The sequence below is a fragment of the Desarmillaria tabescens genome (assembly GCF_030435595.1).
Source record: "Desarmillaria tabescens strain CCBAS 213 chromosome Unknown EV420scaffold_1, whole genome shotgun sequence".
NCBI classification, from domain to species: Eukaryota; Fungi; Basidiomycota; class Agaricomycetes; order Agaricales; family Physalacriaceae; genus Desarmillaria; species Desarmillaria tabescens.
This window is the reverse complement of record NW_026848300.1, coordinates 3,787,677-3,808,685: the sequence shown is the minus strand read 5'-3', so window position 1 is coordinate 3,808,685 and position 21,009 is coordinate 3,787,677. Positions and strand designations below refer to the sequence as shown.

General features: G+C 48.2%; 6 protein-coding genes across 6 annotated transcripts; all 6 read left to right on the top strand.

Moving 5' to 3' along the window:
- Positions 1 to 579: 579 nt before the first annotated feature.
- On the top strand, positions 580 to 1,889 carry EV420DRAFT_1634769 (uncharacterized protein; the record flags this gene model as incomplete). The annotated part of the gene is made up of 8 exons (XM_060476366.1): positions 580 to 643; positions 696 to 702; positions 752 to 811; positions 862 to 1,042; positions 1,101 to 1,178; positions 1,233 to 1,257; positions 1,319 to 1,665; positions 1,725 to 1,889. 8 exons carry the CDS (start codon positions 580 to 582, stop codon positions 1,887 to 1,889), a joined length of 927 nt encoding a protein of 308 aa, XP_060340137.1.
- Positions 1,890 to 2,079: 190 nt separating this feature from the next.
- On the top strand, positions 2,080 to 4,360 carry EV420DRAFT_1324341 (DUF1692-domain-containing protein). Its single transcript, XM_060468724.1, has 8 exons — positions 2,080 to 2,518; positions 2,574 to 2,647; positions 2,694 to 2,728; positions 2,782 to 2,960; positions 3,011 to 3,073; positions 3,121 to 3,219; positions 3,269 to 3,485; positions 3,545 to 4,360. The coding sequence occupies exons 1-8, from the start codon at positions 2,227 to 2,229 to the stop codon at positions 4,140 to 4,142; spliced, it is 1,557 nt and encodes a 518-aa protein (XP_060340136.1). The 5' UTR covers positions 2,080 to 2,226; the 3' UTR covers positions 4,143 to 4,360.
- A 768-nt stretch (positions 4,361 to 5,128) lies between these two features.
- On the top strand, positions 5,129 to 5,401 carry EV420DRAFT_1250434 (uncharacterized protein; the record flags this gene model as incomplete). The annotated part of the gene is made up of 1 exon (XM_060466721.1): positions 5,129 to 5,401. A coding segment is annotated over one exon (273 nt), but the record flags the coding sequence as incomplete, so codon positions are not given.
- Positions 5,402 to 6,185: 784 nt separating this feature from the next.
- EV420DRAFT_108287 (uncharacterized protein) lies at positions 6,186 to 7,559 on the top strand. Its single transcript, XM_060465732.1, has 3 exons — positions 6,186 to 6,490; positions 6,548 to 6,711; positions 6,763 to 7,559. The coding sequence occupies exons 1-3, from the start codon at positions 6,310 to 6,312 to the stop codon at positions 7,384 to 7,386; spliced, it is 969 nt and encodes a 322-aa protein (XP_060340134.1). The 5' UTR covers positions 6,186 to 6,309; the 3' UTR covers positions 7,387 to 7,559.
- A 2,658-nt stretch (positions 7,560 to 10,217) lies between these two features.
- EV420DRAFT_107663 (uncharacterized protein) lies at positions 10,218 to 15,642 on the top strand. Its single transcript, XM_060465686.1, has 7 exons — positions 10,218 to 10,312; positions 10,365 to 10,827; positions 10,881 to 11,299; positions 11,350 to 12,468; positions 12,524 to 14,028; positions 14,086 to 14,241; positions 14,295 to 15,642. The coding sequence occupies exons 2-7, from the start codon at positions 10,654 to 10,656 to the stop codon at positions 15,374 to 15,376; spliced, it is 4,455 nt and encodes a 1,484-aa protein (XP_060340133.1). The 5' UTR covers positions 10,218 to 10,312; positions 10,365 to 10,653; the 3' UTR covers positions 15,377 to 15,642.
- Positions 15,643 to 15,969: 327 nt separating this feature from the next.
- EV420DRAFT_1634766 (glycoside hydrolase family 35 protein) lies at positions 15,970 to 20,720 on the top strand (the record flags this gene model as incomplete). The annotated part of the gene is made up of 30 exons (XM_060476365.1): positions 15,970 to 16,090; positions 16,139 to 16,209; positions 16,264 to 16,340; positions 16,390 to 16,396; positions 16,446 to 16,476; positions 16,531 to 16,648; positions 16,697 to 16,725; positions 16,772 to 16,853; positions 16,903 to 16,939; positions 16,993 to 17,246; positions 17,297 to 17,311; positions 17,364 to 17,419; positions 17,582 to 17,655; positions 17,703 to 17,714; positions 17,764 to 17,812; positions 17,861 to 17,912; positions 17,962 to 17,971; positions 18,021 to 18,404; positions 18,455 to 18,481; positions 18,531 to 18,656; positions 18,715 to 19,230; positions 19,288 to 19,307; positions 19,360 to 19,376; positions 19,433 to 19,496; positions 19,549 to 19,691; positions 19,744 to 19,785; positions 19,837 to 19,935; positions 19,982 to 20,056; positions 20,109 to 20,471; positions 20,524 to 20,720. The coding sequence occupies 30 exons, from the start codon at positions 15,970 to 15,972 to the stop codon at positions 20,718 to 20,720; spliced, it is 3,168 nt and encodes a 1,055-aa protein (XP_060340132.1).
- Positions 20,721 to 21,009: the final 289 nt, after the last annotated feature.

Below are 21,009 nucleotides of genomic sequence, written 5' to 3'. Positions count from 1 at the left end.
AGGCTCACAGGAATGTTTCATACCTCTATCCCAACGAACGATGTCCGTACATCATTCTCATCGGATACCCGTGGCCGTATGTCTTTTTTGAGTCATGCTCTCCTTATGACATTTCTTCCATGGGTCTTGCGGACCTTCTGGCGTAGGCTCCCATTCGTGAAACAAGGCAACTTTATTGAGGGCAGGACGTTACCATACGGAGAAGATATACCATTGAAGCTACAGTGTAATTAGCAACATGTCTCGGCATCGGTTTGCGTTTCTTTACGTCAGGAAGCCCACCTATATACGGACCCCCTTGGTAAATGGCCAGCTCCTTTGTTAGGGCTCTTACTGACCCATTTCACAATATCAGACCTTAATTGATGCATGTTTTAAAGATGGGACAAATACCGCTTTACTGATTTGGACACACAGTGCTAGGAATCGTTGAAAGTGCATTGATTTTGAAATACATACCCGTATTTCTTGTCTCAGGACCCCGCCATCATTCTATCAGTCGCCGAAAGATAGGTACCGCCAAGGGTGTGGCATATCTGTATATAAGCGTCATCGCTCCTCCCAGTATGCCTTGTCGTTATGAAGGCTCTCGCCCCTGATCTCGCAGCTCTTGCGGGCCTCTGGTGCGCAACCGTTTTGTATGGTACGACACTCAGAGTAACCCTTCTTTCATTCTCACTGATCTGAACATTTAGGCGTCAAGTATGTTGTTTTGTGATTATCGTTATGGCTCTCATTCGGTTCCTGCTAGTCTCGTCTTGTATTTCTGCTGTGTGCACGTTCTAATCAGACGTAGGACATCGACTTCATGGTAAATCTTACTCTCTGAACCTGCATGCTTCTAATTTATCGGTTTTCTAGGGTCCTTCTTGGTGGTGCAACTGTACAGTTCATAATTTCGACCGTCCACATTGCGGCAGGCTTAAGGTCCATGATCGAGGGATTCATTTGGAGCAATAAAGTGCCCGGAGGCTCGTACTACTATTGGGAGGACATGACACGAACTGTGTATATTTTACAGGAAGCGGCAACTGTCACTAATGTGCGTTATTTCCTTCACTGCCATCTCATGTTGCATGGCACTTAAACGGGCCTCTCAGTGTCTCATCGGCGATACCATACTCATTTGGCGTTTATACGTCATCTGGGATAAGAAGATCCTTGTTTGTCTCTTCCCCGTGCGTAGGCATCTCTTCCTCGGGATCATACGGTTCCTAATATCCTCCGTCCAGGTATCTGTTGTACTCGCTTTTAGTGGTGAGCTTCTATTCGTTACGAAATGTTCATAATCATCGTTCTGATGAATATTTTTTTACAGTCTGCGGTTACATCTCCATCTACCACTTGTCTCATCTGAGCCTATCGGATGTCCAGGCGGAACTCCAGACGGTGGATGATATTCTCAACTGGCTGCAAGCTACATGGTCTTTATCACTTGCCACCCAGATCCTCGTAACGACGTTGATCGCAACGCGTATCTGGTGGGTGTCAAAACAAGCGTTAGCCCGTGCTTCTGGAAAACGGTCCAATCCGTATATGACTGTTATACGGACTGTGATCGAGTCTGGTGCTATATACGCTCTCACTGCAGCTTTAATGCTCGCTTTCTTTACGCAGCGTAGCCAGGCGAGTACGGTCATGGCAGATGCTTTAGGACAGATCAGCGTATGAGATATTATCTCTTTCTAGTGTTGCTATCCGCTGACATGCATTGTGTATTTCAGGCAATGGTTCCTGCGTTGATCATAGTCAGGGCCGGGTTGGGATATTCTCAAACTGGATTGTCGACAGATCGGAGGGAGTCGAGTTCTGCGGGCTCCAAGTATAGAGGTCCCTTGCATATCACTGTGGACCAAAGTGTGTCATACGATTCAGGATTCAAGCTTTGATGGACGACCGTCACATCACGGCCCATACCCAAGCAATATTCAAGGTACCCCTTTTATCCATATACCCGTACTTAGGAAGCTATTATTATTATTCATGGCTGTTGTTGACAATGAATATAACTTCAATATCATTCAGAGCGGTTCCGATTCTAATTTCTCTGCCTGTCTCTTGGTCGCAGATCGGGCACCGGAGCTGCGGACCGTCTCTATTTGGAACAACAGGCATTGACCTGAGAGCCAAATATTCCTGGACACGTCGTCATTTCCCTTTTTGGTCCAAGGTATACTCGAAGATCCTCCGTGACGCCCATTACCTCCTTCCTTCCTTCCTACCACGATGTCCTCGACGTACGACGAGGACAAGAGCCTTCTGGAAAAGCTCGACGAAGTGGTTCCGGCACCTCTGGCACAGTTCGATGCATTTCCCAAGCTTCCGTCGTCCTTCAAGTCGCGCTCAGAGTCGAGAGGATTCATCACTCTCTTCGTCGGATTCCTTGCACTTCTCCTCATGCTCAATGATATCGGAGAGTTTATCTGGGGTTGGCCAGACCAGGAGTTCTCCGTCGATAAGGACCCGTCGAGTTTCATGAACATCAACGTGGATATGGTCGTAAATATGCCGTGTCGATGTGCGTGCTGGCGCTACAGGATTTATTTTATGGTGATTCACGCAAGAATTATTAGATATTAGCGTCGACTTGCGCGATGCTATTGGTGATAGACTGTTACTGAGTGGACATGGACTACGAAGGGATGGGGTGTGTGATAGACGCGTTCTTATTTTCTGTTCTTACCTCGCCCTAGACCAAGTTTGATGTCGGGCAGGCTACGAAGCTCAAGTACGCATTCTGCTGCTCTTAATTATGTTGACGACTCACCAGGATCACTGCAGAGAGCATTCCGAAGCCTTGTCAGTACACCAAGCCATCGCACAGTCGAGAAATTCTCGTGGCTTCTTCGATACCATCTTTCGCAGAACACCGACGAATCTTTTCAAGCCTACGTACAATTACGAGGCTCATGGTTCAGCGTGTAGAGTGTGGGGGACTTTGGAGGTAAAGCGGGTGACCGGTATGTGTTCTCCGACCTCTCACTTTTCCATGCTGACACGGGGACAACAGCTAATTTACACATAACGACACTGGGACATGGATACGCTAGTCATGAGCATGTAGATCATAAGCGTATGCCTCACTCCTGCTCTCCCGAATCTGTCTGACAGCTCGCTCAGTTATGAATCTTTCTCATGTCATCAGTGAATTTTCCTTTGGCCCGCATTTCCCCGATATGACCCAACCTTTGGATTACTCTTTTGAAGTCACCCATGACCGTAGGCTTGTCGTTGACTCCTTAGACGTCCAGCACTCATTTCTATCCAGCCTTTGTCGCGTACCAATACTTCCTTCATGTCGTGCCGACGACTTACATCGCACCTCGTGCAAAGCCTCTTCATACACATCAGTACAGTGTGACCCATTACACACGAGTTCTGGAACATAATCGCGGAACACCTGGGATCTTCTTCAAGTTTGACCTCGACCCAATGAGCTTAACAATACACCAGCGAACAACGACGTTCACCCAGCTTATCATACGGTATGCTGATGCTACGGCTGAATAGATGTACACCTGTGAACTAATACACTATTCGACAGGTGTGTCGGTGTCGTTGGTGGTGTTTTTGTATGCATGGGCTACGCCATTCGTGTCACCACGAAAGCCGTCGAAGTCGTAGCTGGTGCTGATGACCCAGGACTTGTCGCAGCGGAGGCTTCTGGCGCCAAAATTGGCAAGGGGCTACGTTCCAAATGGGGTGGTGGAGAAATTCGCTCAAGGAGCAAAATCGTCCGCCAAGGGTCCGGTTGGGCAATGGAAGGTAGTCCTGGCACTCCCAGCTATTCGACCTTCGTCGGTACACCACCGATTTCCGCGACTAACTCGCCGTACCTGGCTTCGCCTGGATTTGGGTCGAATCCGGGCACACCAAGTTTCTCTACGCCATCTTTTGGACCCAGTTCACCTAGGCCGTATGCTGTGCCACCACCTCCCAGTAGGGGGATGCGTACGCCTAGTCTGGGGACGGAGAGTGGGGCCGTAGGGAGCCCATCAATTAACCCGACATCCTTTTCACCTCCATTACCTGGAGCGCCGACTTATTCTATGTTCCCACCAACGCCTAATCCAGAAGCAGGTGGATTCCCTACGAGTGCGCCTCCGAGAAAGGTAAGTAATGGGCCAAAGAAGGATGATTGAGGATTTTCAGTCTCGTAGAACTGTACTTACTACAGAAAGATAATGTGATCGAGAGCTGGTATGGCAGACCAAATTCGCCGTCCGGAAAATGCCGGTTGAGTGATCGACCGGCCAACTGTTGAAGTTCTTGATTGTTGAACTTGCTTTCAGCTTCCTTTATTTCTTGCTATAACGTCTGGTTTCGTTTCTTTGTAGCTTTGTAGAACCCAGCTTGGCCGTGTGTTGCCAAAAACTCTGCGATGAGGGACAGGTGCCTTGAACTCGCTGAAGAGACGCGTGGCATAGCCCAGGGTCCTATGCCAGCTCGCGACTTTATGAACGAATTCTTGCCGTGGAACGACACCACCCCGAGAAAGTTCAGAAATCTCCAGCCCAGCGCAGAACGTATCAAGAATTTGACAGATATGGCTACGGCTTCCGAGGCCCAAACCTACGAATTATTTGTATTTCTTCATCTACCTTATTTTACCCTTGTCTAATGTTTGCTACAGCTCAAGGCTTTCTCTGGGTGGCCCTTTGATATAAAACCTGGAGAAAAATGCCCCAAACATGCACATTGTGTACTTCAGTGGAATGACAGTCATGCCACCCCGGATAAGTACTGTGATTCGCTCTCTGTCGACGTCAACGCGGTCGATGTCAGTAAGCAGACTATCAGGCGCACTGATGCTCGGAAGCTCGATTTCGCGAACGTCGAAACTCACACCGAAATGAAACCCAAGGCTTTGGATGATCCTTACTGTGACGGAGAAGCTGCATCGGACGGCGACGAAGACGATTACGAGGACCTTGAACAATACGTGGGAGATGCTCCTTCTGTTGATGAAGTGGAGGAAGAGGAAAACGGTTTCCAAGACGAAGAATGCGAAGAAGACTATCAAACGGAAGATTTGGGAGAACTCGACGTAGCCAAAAACGAAGATCCCGAGGAAGGCACAGTTGGGGAGCCAACTAAAGAGGAAGAACGCGCTGATGATACCGAGCCCTCACCTGATGAAGACTACCCTTTCGATAACAGCACGCTTCGTGGTCAACGCACACGCGGTCAGATTTGTGCCTATGCTGGAGCAACGATGACTATGCAATTCCGGACACATCTATTCACAGTCCTTATCTTCGGTCCTTACGCCCGGCTACTTCGATGGGACCGCTCCTCTGTAATTGTCAGCCGTCGGTTCAATTATGCTGAGCATCCACTCATTCTGTTCCGGTTCTACAAACGATTCGCCCAGCTGACCCTGGCGCAACGAGGTCGTGACCCTAGAATATTTGTCCCGACGAAGGCTCAAGGTTTCAGTGCGAGGGCTGCGTTCAGGCGGTATGCTCCTGAATGCTGGCGAGGTAGGGCGCTGACCTCAGTTAGAAGGCAGATGAGCGTTACTCAGCTTGCTCTTCTGCGATTAATGGTCGGCTCTGGATCTAGTCAACGAGTTTTCATCATCGCAGCACCTGATTGGCATCAGGGTGGATATCATCCTTTCGGGAGAGCGACCTGCCACGGCATAGCCTATTGCGTGACCAAGCGCGAGACGCTCTTTTACAAGGACTATTGGAGGGAGGATGCGCCTTATACTATACCAGAGTCTGAAGTCTATCATCTCCTCGCGAAACATGAGATTCCCTATGTTGCCCAGATGGAACTTGGTGGTGACAGCGGTTTCGAGACCATCGGACATAGCTATACATCGAAGGCTTTTTTTTTTGAATCCGTTTTGTACTGTGTACTAATATCCTACACGCTAGCGTATGTTCGGATTATACTATTGTCCTATGGTGATTTTCTGTGTTCAACGCTTTAGTAACTCGTAACTGGCGAGCATCTTGTGCTCATTGCGAGGTATTTCGCGACCATCTTTCTCACCGAGTTGGTGAGATAACAGGATGGCGGACCGGCTGCTTCTCTTCTGGCTGGGTCGTCATCTTTCCTCTTCCATCTATGAATCCTCTTCGTCATCAATGTCCACTTCCGGAAATCTCCCAAACGTATTTTCAAATCTCCGTGTGTCGTTGAGATATCTGATGAGGTGTGGTATATTCTTGCGGTTCGCTAAAATGTGTTTGACTGTCATAGCTCTTCCTCGGATGCCCATGGCATGCTGCATTGTTTCGCGTTCGTTACGGAATGCTGGGCAGCAGATAAGGAAGTGGTGTGTGGATTCGTTTGGATATGAGCAATTGGGGCATGCAGGCGAATCGATTCGGCGGAACATCGAAGGCTTGGGCACGCTCTCACCACCGCATTCGACGTCTTATCGGACACTTCATTGTCCTCGTTACCAGAGGCCGGCCATTGGAGTCGTTCGAAACCGCAAAGCAGCTTGTCAGATGTGTTGCTGATGCGATGGAAGGTATGTTGATTTATGAATATATGCCTTATTTACCGATTGACTCTGAAACATTCGCAGCCTACCAAAAAGCCTATGAGCTCGCAGGGATTCTACACCGAGATATCAGTGTTGGGAATATCATGATGACTCTGAACCGGGAGTATAGACGGGGCCTTTTCATCGATTGGGACCACTGTGTCCTTGTGGATCGAGTTTGTGGATCCTCTCGTATTTCTCGAACGGTATGTATTCTCATCGTAACTATATGCGTACAGTGACTAATTGCTGCCCAGGGTACCTGGCCATTTGTTTCAGCATACCTTCTGGAAAATCCGGATGTTGAACACACTTTTGTTGACGATCGAGAATCAGCACTCTATGTCCTTGTCTGGGTTGCCCTACGTCACCTTCCACACGCCTTGTTTGCAGGAAGTCTGAAGGCGACATTGGAGATTTTTGATGCGTGTGTTGTTGAATCTGGGCAACGCGATGTAGGCGGAGGAGCCAAACAAAGCGCGTTGATAGCGGACACCTTCAGCAGTGGGATTGGACTTAAGGTCTCTGGGCTCGAAATCTGTTTGGCGACATTGTGCGAAATCTTTGCTGCTCGGTATAAAACAGTCACCAATCACCGTTTCAAGTCTGCGGCTCAGATTGCCGCCGAACTCGCCTGGCAAAAAGAGGCCCTCGCGCTGCTGGAAAAACCTTCTTGGTTCTATGATACCTTGAGGACCTTTTCCGAGGAGATCGCGGAACCCCCGAAAGAAGGCACTGACTGGTGTGATAATATGAAATTGGTACAGGACGAGGCTGAACGCCGCGCAGGACGACAGAAACGGGACCTTATGGACAAGCAGGAATCCCACTCGAAGCATTACAGAGGCTACGATGGACTTGCAACACCTCCTAAGATTTGATTTAGAAGGGTTGTTTGATTCGTTACATCTGTGTGCACTACCCTTCATCCAATTTACTTACGGTCTTCCGATCTGTCTAGCTCTAAATTTATTTGAACTCCCTATCAGGGTCATTGAAGTTCTATAAACGCACCGTTTAAATAATCTGAGCGATCCGAAGATACTTTGTTTTTCGCATTACTCTTCGCTGTCTTTTCATACGACAACTCAACAAATGGCACTTTCGATTCAATTTATATGTATAACACCATCATTTATCACGACTCTTAAAGCTGACCACACAGTTTCATTACAGCATCTGTTTAGTGCTTGCACTCGGAGCACTTGCACTGGCCGGTAGCGCAGGAGCAACTGGAAACAATGGAAACATTCAGCGCGCGATGTCTGACTGAAAAGAGGATGCTATTTACGAGCTGCAGCTGCACGAAGCAGTACTGCAAGTCTGAGAGACGGGAACTTCGATGGTCTGTCGAACAGCAACCTAGTGATCAATATAATGTAAGAGAGTAGAGGATGGTGGATACGAACAGCGAACATGATGTTTTAGAACGGCTGGTTTGGCTGTTTGGAGCTTTGAAGATTTGGTGGCTTGATGAGGGAGTTCCTACATATTGGGCTGTCTTATATAGGAATAGGATTCCTGGAGCTTTATTGCCAAATATTTACGCGGTCGTCCATAAAATTGTTCTCGGAATTGAGTGGATCCAAACAATAGTGTAGGCCGTTCTGCGCCGCCGAAGGATCGCTATGAACTCGGTATTGAATATTGATCTTCCGTGCGGATGTAAGTTTTAGCCACTGTTGACCGGCCACTTTTTCTGTCGTGGAACAGTAGACTTTATAATGTACTTGACATCATGTACCATGCCCGGAATGAAAGGCGAGCTTTCAAGGCACTTTCGAGGAAACGATTCAGTCCGAGTTGGCAGAGTGTCAGGTATCTGATGGCGTGGAGAGATCCTTCCATTAGTACCCAAATTATCGTTGTGGAACCTGAACTCATGGGCCGTGGCGCCAAAGGGAGGCGCCGCTGAGACCCAGTGCCACACAGGAGCTCCTGGATTACGGTCTGATTTGTACACCCCCTCGCACAGCGTCACGCAACCAAGTGAACGCCGCATGAGAACTCGCAGTTGGAGGTAACTAGAATTAGGTGTGCTCTCGGTTGGCTCGGACCGATGCCTCGTGGCTCGGGGTTCCTTTTTCGGACGTTCTGCCAGTGACGGCCCATTGCTGTAAAGCCGACTATAGTATAAGAGCACGTAGAATCGTAGCACACAGGTGAGTGCAGCTACCACGTGTAATTTCCATGTAGGGTGTTGCACCAGCGTACAGTAAATCGATGGAGTTCGAGCACTGATGCTTATTGAATTTCCTCTGTGGCTTCGCCAGAGCCTCACCTGTCACCAAATACTGTGTCTCGCGCTTAATACAGAGCCCCCTCCCACAGGCCTTTCCAGGCATTCTGATGATCCAGAATTGGACCAGACGGCGCCCTAGAACCGCAACCACGGTGCACAAGCAAGAGCGTTGCCGCCGTTTCCCGGGACCAGGGTTTCTATTATACTGGATCCTCTCCAGTATCACTGCCTGAAAAGCGCCTAGCGCCACTTGCCATATGCATTCTCAAAAGGAATTTTGAATGACCCGCCCGACGCCACCATCGATACCGGGGATGATGGGATCCATCAGTTATCACGATTTCATCGTGGAAGGAATGGTTGTAAACCTGCCATGTCATGAAACGAGTCCCAGGACATCGATATCAAATACACTACCAAGATTAGAGGAGTGATATATACAGCTTGTCGTGTCCATTCAACCGTTTTCTTTCATTGCTGCTGCTGGTCTCAGTAATATCCTGTCTAATTCTATTGCTCCCGGATACGAGCTTATTATCGTCGCTCTTACTGTATGGTCCGTGTCTGTGCCATTTCTACCGCTTACTTACGCGGTGACCACTCCACACGCCAATCTCTCTTCAGCTAAAACCGCGAAGGAGATCCGAGAACCCTCAGGATTTGCGATGGGCGGTCGTGTGAGTTGCAGTTGTTACTTCGCCTGATCAGGAATATCCAACTGAATGCTCATTCTTGTAGGCTAGAGAGTACGGTATGAAATTCTACTCTGATGCCACAAGTACTAGTAACGAGGCTAATGTTGTGCTTTCAGTGCTTTATGATGTTCGTCATTCAAGCTAATGTCTGTATACCGCTTTAATCCTTGTCCTTGTTGACTCGACGTACCGTTCCAGTTTCTACATCGTTCGAGCATGGATCGGTACGACAGGTCAATAGATTCTCATTCTCCAGCTAATTATCTCGACTAGCGCGCTCCTTAAAGCAGCGGATACGTATACCTCGAATAACAATTGCCTTATACGCCCTTGATAAGTCTTGTACCTCTTCAGGATGTCGTTTGACTTGTCAGTCCTGTTTGTGAAGGCGCAAATATCAATGCGTCTCCACCGATCCCGCTGTTCACTAGCACCTCTTCAACCTTTCTCAAACAGTTCTCACCATCAAACAGTTCTCGAACCAGCTGCTGTGAACATTTTCAGGTGGTGGATTAAGTTCCGTCAGAATCTTTTTGCCACTCTGAAATCATACTGATAATGATGACTGAACCGCACGATTCCGACTTAAGATTTTCCTTCATTGTAAGCAACAACCCATGTCCGATATTGTGATTAATATTATAATAAATGAACTATACACGATGGCTTGACGGATTCTGTATTATATCATAATCGTAACGCCAATGAAAAATGTGGTGGGCACGGCCGGGAGTCGAACATCGCGCCAAAAGTTGGATGCCGCGACAATCTGGCAACTGATTCGCTTCTCTCACTCCTACCACCACCATCTGCCTATGAATTCCTTTGGCTCACGTATACATGAGCAGAGGAATTGTGGCAAGGAGTACGGTGCGTAGATATTTTTTCTACCACGAACGGGTTGATATTAATTCTTTGACAGAGAATCGAACAGAAAAGACAAGAGCGCTATTTTCTTCTGCAATACTTATATCGAACGAGTACTCAAAGTACTCAAGTTCCTCAGGTTTTCATTCTCTCCAATACGGATGACATTTTGGCACCTTGTTCTAAGTCTAATTAACCCTTGACTTCCTTGCTTCTTATAAGCGCCCAAGGCACCGTCAGTGCTCCCGCGAAGGCTCAACCTTTGACCTTCAAACCTCGACGATCTGAACACGCCAGTAGCTCTTTTTACAGGCAATCAATATTTCGTTGTATAGATATCAACGATGTCGACCACCGATGTTGCGCAAGATACGACTATACACACGCGAGGCTACCAGCAGGAGATGCTCGAGGAGAGCCTGAAGAGGAACATTATCATAGCGATGGACACGGGTTCGGGCAAGACGCATATCGCGGTGCTGCGGCTGAAGATTGAAGCCGAACGAGAGCCACGGAAGGTGCGTGCTGCTTTCTGATTGTTCCAGTCATACACTGATCTCCTCGATTGTAGATATCATGGTTTCTAGCTCCCACGGTTGCGTTATCCAAGCAGCAGCACCGTGTCATCACGGATGTGCTCCCTGTATCTGTCGGCCTCATATCAGGATCGCTAGAACCGGACCAGTGGAAGGATGCATCGCTGTGGAAGAGGGTCATTGAGACCCATCGGATCGTGGTATCGACTCCACAGGTGCTTCTGGATGCGTTACGCCACAGCTACGTCCAAATGGGACGTGACATTGGATTGATGATATTCGATGAGGCGCATCATACGCTCGACAAGGCGCCATACAACATGATCATGAGGGAGTTTTACTTTGGGTTGTCGCCGCGGGATACGCCGAATCTGGACCCTCGATATGCCAGGCCAATGATCTTGGGCTTAACGGCTAGTCCTATCTACGGGGGAGATATAATCAAAGCTTTCAGGTAAGAGCTAATGTTATCTCTGTACTACCCCACCTGACTCGCTGTCGCAGTAATATTGAAAGGAATCTTGACAGCGTCATTCGCACCCCTCGTCATAATCGCGAAGAACTGGCCAAACATGTCCATCGGCCTGTTTTCAAGCATGTCAGATACGACCCGCTAGACGATACTCTATTTTCAACCAACCTCACAAGTCTAAAGCAAGTCGTGGCTACTCTCAATATTGAGAATGACCCGTCTATCATCTCTCTTCGTCACGACCTAGCCAGAACCTCCCCCCAGTCGCCTGAGCACTATCGGCTCGACCAAAAATTGTCCAAGACCATTCTAAAGGAGAATACCTTCACGCACAAGGGTCTTCGCGATTTCCTGCGCACGGCGAATGATATTCTTTCCGACCTTGGCGCTTGGGCAGCGGATTGGTATGTCTGGATGGTGTTGGAACAGGCGAAAAAGGCTTGCCAAAATGACGAAGTGATGCCCTCTTGGCAGACACGGGACAAGCCGTATATGCTAGGCCTTCTAAACCAGGTTCAGGTTTGCCCGGTATCTTACTATGCCTACGACATCGTCAAGGATTCGTCTCAAAAAGTGGCAGAACTTGTGAAGGCATTGTTACAGGAGAAACAAGAATTCGAGGCAGCCAACGAGGCGTTTAGCGGGCTTGTGTTCGTTACGCGTCGCGACGCGGTTCTAGCGCTCACCGAGATCCTCACAAACCATCCTGACACAAAAGAGATGTTCAAAATTGGGAGCCTATTGGGGACATCTGATAGCAGCTATCGGCACTCGTTTTTGGATCTCACACGCAAGCTACTGAAACAATCACAAGAGGAGACGCTGACAGATCTCAGGATTGGAGAGAAGAATCTCATCATTTCGACGTCTGTTGCTGAGGAGGGTATCGATGTCCAGGCATGTGGATGTGTTATACGCTGGGATCCGCCGCAGAACATGGTCTCGTGGCTACAAAGCCGAGGACGGGCGCGTCAGAAGCGTAGCACATTCACTATCATGTTCGAAAGAAATGGAGGGGGCGAGGAAAATATTCGCAAGTGGGAGAGCACCGAAGCCGAAGTGCTGCGCTTGCGCAATGAGCCGGAGAGTGTCACGACAGTCGAGCCTGAGGAGTGCAATGAGCGGGAGGAATTTAGGGTACCATCAACTGGGTGAGTATTCACGAAATCTTTTCATCGATCCGTTGCTTATGCCCTCATTTCTCAGTGCTTTATTGACCTTGGAGTCGGCCCTTCCCCATCTAGCCCACTTCATCGCTGTTCATCCGAACGCAGGTTTCATTCCCGATTTGCAGCCCCTGTATGAGCTTGACCCGCCAGATCTACCGTTGGGATGGCATTCGCTTGAGAATCGGTCTACTACAAACTACCGCGGACCATGGAGTTCGACGGTCACTCTTCCTAGATTCCTAAGTTCCGAACTCAGGGTACATTCGACGGAAAAGATCTATTTCTCCAAACTGTCCGCTCATCGACATGCAGCCTTTAAAGCATACAAGGCACTGTATGACAATGAATTACTGGACGACCATCTCCTGCCTCTCTTTGACCATGACGAGGAGATCAAGAAACTGCAAAGCGAAGTGGAGAAACGTGTCGGTATTGTCAGCGTGTCGCCCCAGATGAATCCGTGGATGCCGGTGGATGATGGTACCGCGGTCTGGTATCGCTCAGAATTGACACTGGGAGAACTGCCTCCTTTGCTCATGTTCACGCGTACACAGTGCCCGTCATCATGGTTCGAGAACGACGGTCCTCCACCACTCTTTGCTCCTCATCGAGGTCGCATCAAGGTCTCCCTTCGCAACGTCGGAAAAATCAGTCTCTACGATGAAGATATCAGTCGAGCACGCGAATATACTCGACGAATATTCTGGAGCATACACGGTCAACGGATGACCTGGGACGACCTAGACTTTTCGTATCTTTTCCTTCCCGCTCCTGGGACGGAAGATGTCAAGTGGGAAGACCGTCGTGCGTGGCTGAAAGAAGAGAATGAGCGTGAAGGGCGATCTTACAAGTACGCCTTTGATGCGAATGCACAGGATCTTGGGGAAACCTTTTGGTACCCCCAGGACCTTGCTATTGTGAGAGCTGGATTCCAGTTTGGGAAAGCATATCGATTCATCGCTTGGCGGTATGACACCCTCAGCGAAGAAGAATTGGAGGATATGAAGACACGATACTTTCGGCAGGATGATTTGGAAGATATCCCGTACCCACTCATCATCGCGGAAATTTTGCCGACTAGGAGTAATTTCTTGCTGCCACCCACCAAGCCTGTTAAAGGACCTTCACAACCACCGAAGAGGGTTCTGTTGATTCCGAAATACACCCCCGTCACGCTTATATCTCCGGTGGAAACTGAATATGTGTTCTTACTGCCTTCAGTTCTCCGCGCTCTGGCTATGTCACTCACTATTCAGTCAATGAAGGACAGGATGTTTACTTCGTCGTCTCCTCTTTATACCATTCCATCGCAACTATTGACCGTCGCTATGACGGCCTCGTCGTCTCAAGAACGTTATAACTACCAGCGTTTGGAGACGTTGGGAGATACGGTGCTGAAGTATCTGGTCAGTATACAGCTTCTGTCGGAACACCCGCTCTGGCACGAAGGCTACCTAACTGGACGGAAAGACCACGCTGTTGCCAACGCGACGTTGGCGAATGAGAATATCTCCAGAGAAATGTTCCAATGGATTATCCGAGGCTAGTCCCAAAACAATATGACGGCGTCTTATCTCATGTTGACGTGTTTACATTTAGATCGGATGCTTGGCAAGAAGTGGAAGCCTGCGTACTTGCATTCTACCGCGCCTATTCGCGAGAAGAAATCGGCCGAGGCAGTTGCGACCGTTCCCACGAAGAACGAAGCGAAGGCCAAGAAAGCAAAAAAGATTGCGGGAGAGCTCTCCACTAAAGGTACGTCCATTGTGCTATATCTCCAAGATTCGATGCCTAATAGTACTGTTCAGTGCTGGCGGACGTTGTCGAATCAACGATTGGTGCTGCGTATCTGCACGGAGGGCTCGAACTGGGCTATGAATGTGTAAAGTTCTTCCGTCTCGACCTTACTTGGCAACCAACTACGGACCGCATCTCGTCCTTGATTCAAAGGGTCAGTCAAATCGAACCCGAAGTCAGAAAGCGTATCGACTTGCCGGAGACGACCATATCTCAAGTAGAATCCATGTTGGGCTACGAATTCAAGCACAAGCTCATACTTCTCGAAGCACTCACCCATCCAAGTCATCAGCAGGATTTTGGTATCATCTGTTATGAGCGTATGGAATTTCTTGGAGATGCAGTGATGGATATGGTGGTTTCGGATTACCTGTATCGTGCAGAAGGCAAGGAGTACAGTCCTGGGCACATGCATCTTCGGAAATCGGCTGTCGTGAACGGGCATATTCTGGCATATCTGTGCTTGAAATGTTGTTTGAAGGTTCGCAGTTATATGCCTCGGCCCACGGAATCGGGGAATCGGATCCAGCTCGAAGAGGAGCAAGAGGACATATATTTGTGGAAGTGCCTCTTGCATGCTAGTCCTCGTGTTCTGGATGATCAACGTGTAACGTTTGACCGGTTTCAGAGGCTTTCGGATGTGATTGCTGACGGTCTGGAGAATGGGAAGATCTATCCTTGGGCGGCGCTGACTCGGCTACAAGCTCCCAAATTCTTCAGTGATATGATTGAAAGTCTGTTCGGAGCAGTATTCCTTGACTCGGAAGGAAACCTGGAGAGGACGCGAGATGTTATGCGAACAATCGGTGTCTTGCCGTTGTTAGAGCACATCGTCAAGGATGACGTTGATGTTCTTCATCCTGTTTCACGACTATCAGTCTGGGCATCGAAGCGAGGGCAGAAGGTGAAATATAGATTTACGGAGGAGAAGGGAAATATTAGTTGTGTGATAGCGTTAAAACAAGAGGAGGGAGGGGAAGTCCGGGTTTTGGAGGAAGCGCGGGTCACGGATGTCAACAGAGGCAAGGTGACGAGGTTGGAGGTCAAATTCGCAGCCGCTGAAAATGCTATAAAGTTGTTCCATGTAAAATAGCCGAAATGATTCATCATCCCTCTAGTATTTTCTGTCCTGCACTACTTAAGGTCACCTTTCGGCATCCGCTTAGTCACGCGATAATAACATTGCTATATTGGGACCTTTGCCTTGTCATTTTCCTCCCACCTTCAGAATCGAATGACAATGCCTAGAGGCCTTGCGAACCTACTATTTGGTAAAAACCGCCTTGAGGTCTTATTCTTTCTTGTATTCCAGAATTCTGTCGGCCCGTTGAAGCCGTGTTAGACACCGCATGACCCTCAAGTGATTTTTTCGTGATGGCGGATTTCTTTCAGGATCCATCTTGCATATGGTTCTCATTCTTCCAAGGGTAAGGGTCACATTATATCTGCCGCACCTTCAAATATGGCGCTTTAACTGCTCGGATATCAGTCTGCTGACATCGTACGCTGGGCCCAATTTCCTGTCTTCTGTGACGCCTATCCACGGACCGGTCGTTTGTCTTGAGGAAAGATGAGCCGTGTGACCCATAGCCAAGGACGTAGAGATATCCTTCTCTGATAGAAGGCGTCTTTCGGTGCCTACTTATATAAGTGATCTCGACGATTTCACTCTGGACTTCGGGTGCCATGAAGACCATCTTCGTATCCATTTTGTTCTCCGTTATTGCGGCAGGCCTGTCGACGCATCTCTCGGGTCGGCAATCTACAGAAGACGAAAGCTCAAAATATGTACTTCCCGTAGGATCCCGTAAGTCCTCAAGGCCTGCTTTAACTTATGCTCACCGTGTCACATTAGCGGACTTCTATAACGGACGATCCAGTGCTGCAGTAACTTTTGATCAACGCTCTGTCCTGTTGGACGGCAAGGTGGATTTCTTGTGCAGATGGGACCTACTGTACATCTAATGATTTTAAATCTAGCGAGCCATGATCTTCTCCGGAGAGTTTCATCCGTTCCGTTTACCGGCGCCAGAACTATGGTACGATGTGCTGGAGAAGTATGTTTCCGTCTCCTAATCTTGTTTCAGCCACTTACGAAGCTCGCAGATTCAAGGTGAGTCGGATGCTTTCGACATGTCCTTGCAAGCTGAAGAAGAAATCAGGCATCCGGATTCAACGGGGTGTCTGTATATTGTAATGATCTTCCTTGTGGATCACCTTCATCTAATTTATTGTGGGTATAATCAGGGCACTGGGGACTGTCGGCCCCGAATGCAAAGGAAATTAGGTTCACTGATCACAACAATCTGACGGCATTCTACGAGGTTGCAAAGCAAGTTGGTATCCTTGTCATCGTTCGTCCCGGGTATGTCTTCATACGGCTCCAAACATATCTGTTAATTCCGGTATCCAGTCCTTACGTCAATGCTGAGACAGCGGGCGGTACATGTTTATGGTTTTTTGACTTTGGCATGCTCACTTATTATAGGAGGCATTCCCGCATGGGTGTCGAACCTTCCTGGATTGGCGAGGACCAATGCGACGGACTACAAGGAAGCTTGGCTACCTTAGTAAGTCACTCTTGAGGTCTGATCGGGCATTTGCTGGAGTAGAATTCAGTATCGAACAGTTTTCGAGAGAAACTGCGCCGTACCAGGTAAGCATCATGACTTAGTTTTTGAGATTCTTTTTATCCTGAGTACACTTCAGTACCCGGATGGCCCAGTCATAGGTACCGGCCCTCTTGAAAATGCGGGCGTCGCACTGATGTACCTCTTACAAGCTGTTCAAAGTGAAAACGAATACTTTACCAGCCAGTCTTTGGGAATACCCGGTTTGAGCGAGCACATGCAGGACATTGAAGATACATATCGAGCGAATGGATTAACGAAGATACCCACAATTCACAACGATAAAAACGCCGGAGCGCAATATTCCGAGCCTGGCTTGGGGAAAGTTGACTTGTGAGTTTACCTGTTCTTCCTACATTGCCGAACGTCTTATTTTATGTTAGGTACGGATGGGATGGGTATGTTCTAAATGCTAGCATGTTGGTTCAATAAGAATCATGAACGCGATAGCTACCCTCTCGGATTCGATTGCGATAAACCGGAAGTGTGGACCGAACTATCGACTCGTGAGCTTGTACATTCCCCGTCTCATTTTACGATCTCAGAGCTCTACTCCAGAGCATGACGCTAATCACCAAAGACTAAATCCCGCAGAGCCCCTGGCTCTGTTCGAGTGGCAAGGCAAGCTATTTCTGATTAACTGGATCATGTATTAATCCCCTTAACAGGTGGTGCATTCAACTATTGGTCTGGCCCAAATTACGACAACTGCTACAAGCTCATTAACGAACAATTCGCTAATGTAAGATATACGAGACTGTCTATAGTATACGCATTAAACTTCTTTAGGTATATTACAAGGTAAACGGCTGCGAGGTCTTCGTCCTGCCATCCTAAGTTTTGGTATCAGAACAATTATGCGGCCGGGACAGCAATTCAAAATTTGTATATGACGTATGGTCAGTGCTTTCATGCTGACCTCGTTGAATTCCCTGATCGATAGTTAGGTGGAACGAATTGGGGCAATATGCATACGCATACGATATACTCAAGTTACGAGTTGAGTCATTTTCCTTCCATGTTTTTCGAGGGAACTAATGGCATCTAGCTACGGCGCTGTACGTCTACCATGCAATCAAAACATCTAAGGGAATTAACGCGTCGTAGGCCATTCGCGAAGACAGGACATTGACGCCCAAAATCGATGAATTGAAACTGCAATCCTACTTCCTTCATGCATCGCCCGATTACCTACTGGCTGGCCGTATCGGCAATGGTACCGTAGGTAGTGGCACTGCCTATAGTGACTCTGCAGACATCTACACTACCCATCTTCATTCTCCCGCATCCGGGGCCAATTTCTACTTTGTTCGACAGCTTACTAACACCAAGACTACCGATACAGATTTTAGTCTCAGAGTTAACACGACTATCGGAAACGAGTTGTCTATTCCTCGAGCCAACAGTCTTACTCTGGCAGGTAGAGAATCTAAAATCATCGTTACGAATTACCCATTCGGAAGCTCTACTTTGATTTATTCAACGGCCGAGGTAGATAGACAAACCTTTGCCTTATGATCTCCATTGACGTTCTGCATCAGGTTATGACTTGGGCCACTTTTGATGGGGTACGACATTGCATGAGAATTATTGGGCCTGTCTAGTGACTCTTCGCAGGTTGATACAATAATCGTGTATGTCTTAGAAGGGCAGTATGTGGAGATAGCTCTTCGGGCCAGCTTCGCGCGCCCCAAAGTCACTCCAAAAGGATCCTCGAGTGTTAGCACGAAGACCTCTGGTAATGTAAGTTCTTTCTTTACTTTTTATGGGAGTTGATGACAATGGATTGTGCCTTCTTTAGATTGTCACAGTGTCCGGTTCAGCCTCCGGGATATCCGTATTGACGATCGACAACATTCGTTTGATAATTGCAGACAAGAAGACTGCTGGTGGCTTCTGGGTGACCCATTTCTCTCTAGGATACGGTCACGATCACTATGATGTCTCTCCCGACGTGCCTTCGGTCTTCGTCCGAGGACCTTACCTTGTCCGTTCAGTGTCCCACCATGGATCGACTCTGAATCTGATCGGAGATCTGAACGGTACAACGACGATTGACGTGTTTGGTCCATCCGTGTATACCTCTCTGACGTGGAATGGGCAGCCCATCGCGGTGAAGCAAAGCGACATTGGAAGCCTACGGGGCGTGATTTCGTTCCCCGATTACCTCAATGATGTGGATATACCTCGGATGGAGGTGGTGGATTGGAGATGCGCTGACTCTCTACCGGAACTGGCCTTGGATTTTGACGATACTGCCTGGATAGTGGCGAACAAAACGTCAACTAGAAGGCCGCAGCAACCGACGGCAGGAAAGGTCAGTACGATGCAGTTTTGATAGTCTTCACACGTCCTCATGGAAGTTTTCTAATAGTACGTTCTCTATTCTAGCGAGTGGGTGAGCTTATTACCGACCTGGACCATAACTGATATATGATGTCCGTAGATATGGCTACCACGCTGGTGTGTTGTCTCCTTCTTTTGCTGTTCGTTTTGGTTCAATGGCTACTGTGATACAGGACAATGGGTCTGGCGAGGACATTTTTCAGGCAACGCCACCGGGGTTTCGCTCGACATTCAAGGGTAAGAAAGTCTAGGTTGAAACTTTGTACGCTGGCGTTCAGCGAAATTTCAGAGGCTTCTCTTTTGGTTACTCGGCTTTCCTCAATGGACGTTTCTTGGGCTCAGGTCAAGGTTCTTCACACAGTCAAGACGGAGTCGACATCTTATCTCCCACATACAATTTCACGGTGAATCAACTTGTCGATGGTGACAATGGTAAGCTCCTCGACGACGAGACTAAAGTGTCGGAATACTGATATTACGATAGTCTTAACGATTATTCACGACTCTACGGGAATGAATCAGGATTGTAAGTGAGACACTTACTCGCCGCTTCTTGACTACTACCAGTTGTCTTCAGATAATATTGACGATGAATTCAAAACGCCCCGAGGTATCCGAGGTTATACACTGCACTCAAACGACGGGTCAGACTTTACAGAGTGGAGGATAGCCGGCAGTAAGCGCACAGCTTGAGATGAAAGCATCATTCTGATCTGTTTCAGATGTCGGCGGCGAATTCGCTCCCGACTATGTTCGAGGGCCATATAACGAAGGGGGTTGGTGGTTCGAACGTGTCGGTACGTGATATTTGAAGTGCATTTTTAATCCCAGAGTCGAACTTCGTAACAGGTGCTCATCTTCCCGGATACGAGGCTTCTTCCTGGAATAAGTCCTGCACGCCATATGATGGTATCTCAAAGGCTGGGGTAGCGGTCTACCGCACGACATTTGATCTTGATATCCCTCGCCTTTCCGACGTTCCGCTTGCTTTTGATTTCGAGCTTGACTATGTCAACCCTTATCGATTGCTGATCTATGTGAATGGATGGCAATTTGGAAGGCTAGTTCATAAATCACGGAGACCGTCACCATTACTTAAATCTTTGCACAGGTTTCTTTCATCTCTTGGACCCCAAGTCAGTTATCCCATTCCGGAGGGAATCCTTAACCATCACGGCACCAACGAGGTTCTGATTTCGCTCTGGGCCTTGAGTATGAATTTCGAGATCTGGTATTGTCGCGTTGTTATTTAATGGTCCTTTAGATAGCACTGGGGCGAAGCTTTCAAAGTTAGAGCTCAACAAGAGGGCGACACTTTCATCCAGTAAGGCCGCTACAGTGAATACCGTGAATGCACCCGGTTGGGATGAGCTCAGAGGAGGTCAGAGCACGACAGTTCTACGACGAAAGAAAGTAAAACCGGAGAGCCGTTGTAATCCTATGCCGCGCCATGTACCGTGACTCTAATTTTTCATTCCTCATTCCTGTCTTGTGTACAACGTATTTCTTATTCAAGAGGCTTTCCACTTCAAAACCGGGGTCCAGTAAGGTGGGCACAGCAATTCTGATGTAGCCCTCAACTGGCGGTTGACCTTGGCAAGGCTGTTATGGTGGTTATCGATCTGCCAGATACCGGGAAGGGCCAATCGAGATAACAAGCAAGGTTCATGGTCGCCAGCCAACTTGAAGAAATGTCGTCGAGACAAGTCTCGGTACCAGGTAAGCGGCAGTTTGCATAGGACGTGTCCAT

Coding starts and splice junctions, on each gene's coding strand:
- EV420DRAFT_1324341 (XM_060468724.1), top strand. CDS start 2,227: ATGTCCTCGACGTACGACGAGGACAAGAGCCTTCTGGAAAAGCTCGAC. Junction 2,729..2,781: donor GGGCAGGCTACGAAGCTCAA/GTACGCATTCTG, acceptor GGATCACTGCAG/AGAGCATTCCGAAGCCTTGT. Junction 3,486..3,544: donor TTCACCCAGCTTATCATACG/GTATGCTGATGC, acceptor ACTATTCGACAG/GTGTGTCGGTGTCGTTGGTG.
- EV420DRAFT_108287 (XM_060465732.1), top strand. CDS start 6,310: ATGAGCAATTGGGGCATGCAGGCGAATCGATTCGGCGGAACATCGAAG. Junction 6,491..6,547: donor TGTTGCTGATGCGATGGAAG/GTATGTTGATTT, acceptor AAACATTCGCAG/CCTACCAAAAAGCCTATGAG. Junction 6,712..6,762: donor CCTCTCGTATTTCTCGAACG/GTATGTATTCTC, acceptor ATTGCTGCCCAG/GGTACCTGGCCATTTGTTTC.
- EV420DRAFT_107663 (XM_060465686.1), top strand. CDS start 10,654: ATGTCGACCACCGATGTTGCGCAAGATACGACTATACACACGCGAGGC. Junction 12,469..12,523: donor TTTAGGGTACCATCAACTGG/GTGAGTATTCAC, acceptor CTCATTTCTCAG/TGCTTTATTGACCTTGGAGT. Junction 14,029..14,085: donor GTTCCAATGGATTATCCGAG/GCTAGTCCCAAA, acceptor GTTTACATTTAG/ATCGGATGCTTGGCAAGAAG.